Below are 5,621 nucleotides of genomic sequence, written 5' to 3' on the forward strand. Positions count from 1 at the left end.
ACAGGACGGAAATTGTTGGCGACAGATGGATCGCCAGCCTTGTGCAATGGGGTCACATACGCATGCTTAAAGCCAGCGGGTACAGTGCCGGAGGTCAGGGACGCATTGAAAAGTGCTGCAACTGATGGTGCTAGCAGGTCGGCACAGTACTTTAGAAGTAAGCCTGGGATGCCGTCGCTCCCGGTTGTAAGCGGCAGGACTCGGCAATCATACAAATCCTTATCCTCTGTTGTCAGTATCAAGTCAATAGTAGTGCCAGCTAGACACCGAGGTGAGACTCGCGTAACGGAGTGGACGATATTAGTGAGGCCATATGCACCACAGAGATCCAGAAGTGGCTGGGCATGCTGTGGCTGGGAATGCGAGATATTGACATTGAAGTCACCCATCAATGTGACGGCTGAGGTAACCATAGCAGCTTGATGCAGCGATGCCTCAAGGGTGGACCAGTAGGAGACTGGCGCATCTGGTGGTCGGTATATGCAGGCAATTAAGTGATTGCCTGCCTTTCCATTTAGCTCAACCCACACTACTTCCGTGTCCCCTTGGTTGAGATCCGGCCGTGGTTTGATGGGCAAGTAGGACCGGTAAAAAATACAGACGCCACCTCCTTTTCTCCCCTTTCGGTCATTTCTCACCAAACTGTATCCTTCAATGTTCAGTTCTCCATCAGCTATAGACGCGACCAGCCATGTCTCCGCAATCCCAACAACATCCCATGTCCTTTCCCTAATCAGAGCGGACAGCGTGTCTATCTTGTAGCGCAGGCTGCAGATGTTAAGGAATCCAATGGTGGTATGTGTTGAATGAGATTGTGGCAGTCTGTTAATAGATACGGTAGCAGCCTGAGGGTAGAACTCCCGCGCAACTGGATTTAGCTTACTCATTGAGAGCTAGATGAAGGTTGCATTTTGCATGGTATTCCCGACATGGATCCAGGGGAATCTTCTGCATGACGCTTTCCAGGGCGAGGTGGCGTGGCTTTGGCTGGAGCAGACGCAGTTGACGTATCTTGAAGCTTGGGCTGGTGCTGGCCACTGTCCTGCTGGACATCATTAGATGCAGGGCTTTGGCTGTCATTAGGCGCAGGGCATTGGCTGTCACTGGACGCAGGGCATTGGCTGTCATTAGACGCAGGGCATTGGCTGTCACTGGATGCAGGGCATTGGCTGTCACTAGATGCAGTATGCAGGTTCTGCTGTTCTGTCTGTAAATGCTGGTGCTCTTCAGGTGTAGATTCCTGATGCTGATTTTCCTGTGTCTTCTGGTGCTCCTCCTGCCGTTTCTTCTGCTGCTGCTGGTCTGCTGTGTTTCTCTGTTCAAGACTTAGGGTAGATTCCTGGTGCTGATTTTCCTGTGTCTTCTGCTGTTGCTCCTGTTGTTGCTTGTCTGCTGCGTTTCTCTGGTCATCACGAAAAACCCATGGGCGTGCATAAACAGGCCTGGGCCAGAAGTTTGGCTGTGTGAGGGCTTCAACTGAGGCTCGGCTGATCGTCACACGAGCACCGACCTTGCCATCAGCCTTGCTGATCAGTTTGCTACTAAATATCGTGAGCTGCTGATTGGCTGTCAGGGCACGTTGTTGGATAAAGGATTCCAATTGCTCAATGCTAATAGCTGGGCGCAGGTTTCCAATCCAAATGACCCCATGCCTGACGGTAAGGCGAGGGGAGACAGAAGAGACTAGTTGCCATGAGTCATCATCCACAGTTATACCATGGTACGGTACGGAGGGCCTGTTTTCAGCCAATCAGCGCTCGTATAGCCATGGTTATATTGGCCAGTATAAATCCCGCGCGGGATTTATATAGAATATAAATCCCGGTGCACGGTACGTACGCTAGGGCACTGCCACCGTACAAGTGAACTTGTACGGCGGCAGTACTCCAGCGCACGGACCATACATAAACAGACACAACGGACACCACATGCGCGTGTACACTCCACACAGAACGGCACACTGACGAGGAACAGTACACAATAGAAAAGAAGAATGACCTGGAATTCGTCTACAGAGTATTCTGTTATACTGAATCTGAGGATAAAGAACGTCGAATAACCACGAAGTATCCCGAATGGGTCAGCAATGTACATTGTACTTCGAAGAGTTGAAGATCATCAACGGACTGTCTCCTTCGTAAATAAGTTTATAATACCAGTGTACATGTACTTCAACCCGATTGGAAAAGGCTACAATAGATTGGATTGAAATGTGATACAAAACAGTGTATGCAAATGCATCTACTTGCAAGCAAAACTGATTATGAGATGCCGCATGTGAAAATCAGCACTGTACCATAATTATAGTAACACTTACTCCCAAAGAGTCCAAGCTGTAATCTAACTAGTGACGGTAGTTTGATTCAACGACAAACTCCAGCACCGCAGCAATTCAGTCGACTTCCGCACCGCTCACGACTCAAAGACAAGATCATGAAGATGCTACAATATGCACTGGAACTGAAAGGAAATCTTATGCCAAACATCCACGGAGGAATCTCCTTCTGACCTTGCTCGACTATTCTTTCAATTGACAACTGATAACCAGCAGAAGATGTTCATGTACTGCATGATGTAGGAGATCTCCAAATAGGTTCGTTGTTCTGGAAATGCGTAGGGGTACCTGGCATAAGTAGGATATGACCCTCGTAGTCGGGTTATACCGTACCCTCATATAAATCCCTCCTGCTATCGCAGTCGGGATTTATATTCAGCCGGTATAACCCTCTGACTCGGGTTATATCCTCTACGTAGTGGTGGAACGTGCTGCGAACCCACAGTGTTTGTCTGTGTGTCTGCGACCTTTGGACTGTGGTTTGTAGTACATACCGGGTTTGCTTTATCCTTGTACTCCGTTTCCGTGTCCACTGAGGGCACCGTCTTGCCTGCGTGCCAATGTGTGGCAGCGCTACGGGTACGGGGTTCAGTGTGCGTTCCCACGTGTTCTGCCTGCTGCTTTGACTTTTTTTCACTAGGGAGGTTCTGCTCTACGTTTTGGGAACGCGACGCAAAGAATCACGCGAACTTTCTTCGCGTTCCCGTAACGTAAAGAAATGCTGTTCTGCTCTACGTTTCACCTAGAGAAGTCACGTGGAATGTGTACTGGGAATTTCCCTTCCATATTTGGCAGTTTTCTGCATGCAGTTGATCGATACCCAGCAAATCCGTACACATTTTCTCTGCGTGTGCCACAACGTAGAGAACCCCATCTCCGCGTAGAAATCTGGAGCCAAAACACGCGAAGCCGTAGACTCTAACCCAGGCACCTGCTCTCTACGTGATTTCTCTACGTTTCACGTATAGCAGAACCTCCCTACTATTTGCGCGCGGCTTAGACTTTCCAGTTAGCGTACGGGTACTATTCGTACTACTAGCTGCACTCTCCTTGACCTCCTCGCCTTTTTGTTGCTGTTGGTCGACATGCATGGGGGCAATGGCGGACTGCCTCAAGGAGCTCAGTTCGCCTCGTAACTCCGAAACGTGTGCACATAGCTCATCCACACGCCGTTTCACGCGCTCCTCTCTATCTCTAGACTCACTAACATACGACGACAATTGCTGGATCAAGCTGATGACATTGGCTTCGATGCCTGGGAGACTGCACAGAAGTCTCAGGGGTTCACCTGCCAGCTCGTCCATGGCGGAGAGTAGGTCAGGGTGTGACAGCTACTCAAAATATCACCTACTCTACACTAAGCTACGATTCTACACTACGTCTCCGAAGGGCTCCACTCCGGCGGGATATCCGTGCAGCTGACTAGTAACTTGAGCTGCAAGGCCACGTTTCATTCCCGAGACACGACTTTGCCGAAACGGTTTCCATCTCATGTCAGTGGAAGTGCGCGTCACTCAACTGGTGCCTGATTCCGTGGAAATCCAAATCCACGATGTGCCCATCTGGGTCCAAGACGACGTTATTATCGAAAGCCTGGGTGTCTTTGGATCGGCCGTTGGGCCTCTTCGCCATGGATTTGTCAAGACGAAGTCAGGGCTCGCCATTGCCACTGGTGTCCGCTTCGCCTTAATCTCTCTTCGCCCCAACATGCAGATTCCGTCGTATGTGAAAACATCTACGAACAACTTGTTTCGTGTACGCTACGAAGGCCAGCCTGCAACCTGTCGTAAATGCTCCCAACCGGGACACATCGCCGCAAACTCGCCACAGGAACTACATACGCGAAGCGAACCGCGCACACCAGAACAAGCGCAACTGCAACTGTCGGAGTGCAACCTGGTGAACTTACCGTACAGACCGGAGTCCAAAACGAGTCGCCAGACTCTGCACGCTCCAGCAGCAGCACTGCCAGCAGGCCCAGCACCAGCCCGAGTACTCTCTCGAGTATTGGATGTAGTACGAGTGCAACTCCTGTGGGGTCAAATGTTGGAGAACCCGCAGTCAGCACTGAAGTGTTCGAAACGGATTTGAATTTGAAAACTACGAAAGTCGATGAGGGGCCTACTGAGGTTACTTCAGCGTTGAAAAACCTGACAGATACTGAGCCAGACATGTCGTCCGCACAGGGATCGCTGTCAAGCATGACAGAACACCCCAGAACTCCCCTCGCGGACGTCGAAGTAGACATTGCAGAGCGAGATCTAGAACGGACAGAGCGACTCCTATCAGAAGTGGCATCAAACATCAACACCGAAGCGATCCACACTTGGTTCACGCCTGAACGTCGAGGCAGGAATGCCAGCACTGAGTCCTCACCAGAGTTGGCAACTGGGGTGAAGAAGAAGGATTCCCGGAAACCACCAAATCTAGCACCAGGCTCACGATTTAGTCCGCTTGCCAGAGTCTAATCGTGACTTGAAAAAAAAAAATGCAGAACTATAACTATAATGTAACACCCACAGCACCACCTACCTCCTCGACCCAGTCACTCAGTGTGGGATTTCTGAATGTGTGTAGTGTTCGGCGGAAGGTAGCAGAAGTTCAAACGTTCATCTCAACACGAGGCATTCACGTTCTCGCAATAGCCGAGACATGGTTGACTCCGGATGTGTCCGATCAGGAGTTGTCCATCCCGCACTTCAAGCTATACAGAAGAGACAGACCTGATCAGCGAGGTGGCGGAGTTGCTGTGTACTGTCATGAGTCACTGGCTGTTCGACAACGGGCCGATTTAGAGTGCGAGCTAGAGATGCTGTGGCTGGAGATTCTAGCCCCGGGTCGACATGGAACGCTCCTGGGCTGTTGTTATCGGCCGCCAAATAGTTCTGCTGCCTACTGGACCGCACTGGATCAGAACATTGAGCAAGCTGTTCAGGGATGTCAGCAATCCACTGTGCTACTTGGCGACTTCAATGTTGATTTTAGCAATCCAACTTCTCCATCTGCATCCCCTTTGTACAACATTCTTTCCCACTACAATCTCTGCAATTATGTTACATCTCCAACACGGGTCACGGCAACATCATCCACGATGCTAGATTTGTTCCTTTCAACCTCCCCATTGGATGGTACCTGTGAAGCAATACACTTAGACATAAGTGATCACTTTGCTGTGCTGGCCCGGCTGAACATTCACACACACCAGCACGTGTCATCGTCAGTGAAAACCACCAGACGTCTCCATCGAGTAAACTGGGACAGTTTCAGTATCGACCTCCAGAGGAAA

General features: G+C 50.3%; 1 protein-coding gene across 1 annotated transcript; it reads right to left on the reverse strand.

Moving 5' to 3' along the window:
* Positions 1 to 883: 883 nt before the first annotated feature.
* Positions 884 to 3,639, reverse strand: LOC135827230 (uncharacterized). The gene is made up of 2 exons (XM_065339759.1): positions 3,354 to 3,639; positions 884 to 1,566 (listed from the first exon to the last, which is right to left on the reverse strand). The coding sequence occupies exons 1-2, from the start codon at positions 3,637 to 3,639 to the stop codon at positions 884 to 886; spliced, it is 969 nt and encodes a 322-aa protein (XP_065195831.1).
* Positions 3,640 to 5,621: the final 1,982 nt, after the last annotated feature.

The sequence above is a fragment of the Sycon ciliatum genome, chromosome 11 (genome assembly GCF_964019385.1).
Source record: "Sycon ciliatum chromosome 11, ocSycCili1.1, whole genome shotgun sequence".
Classification (NCBI taxonomy): Eukaryota; Metazoa; Porifera; class Calcarea; order Leucosolenida; family Sycettidae; genus Sycon; species Sycon ciliatum.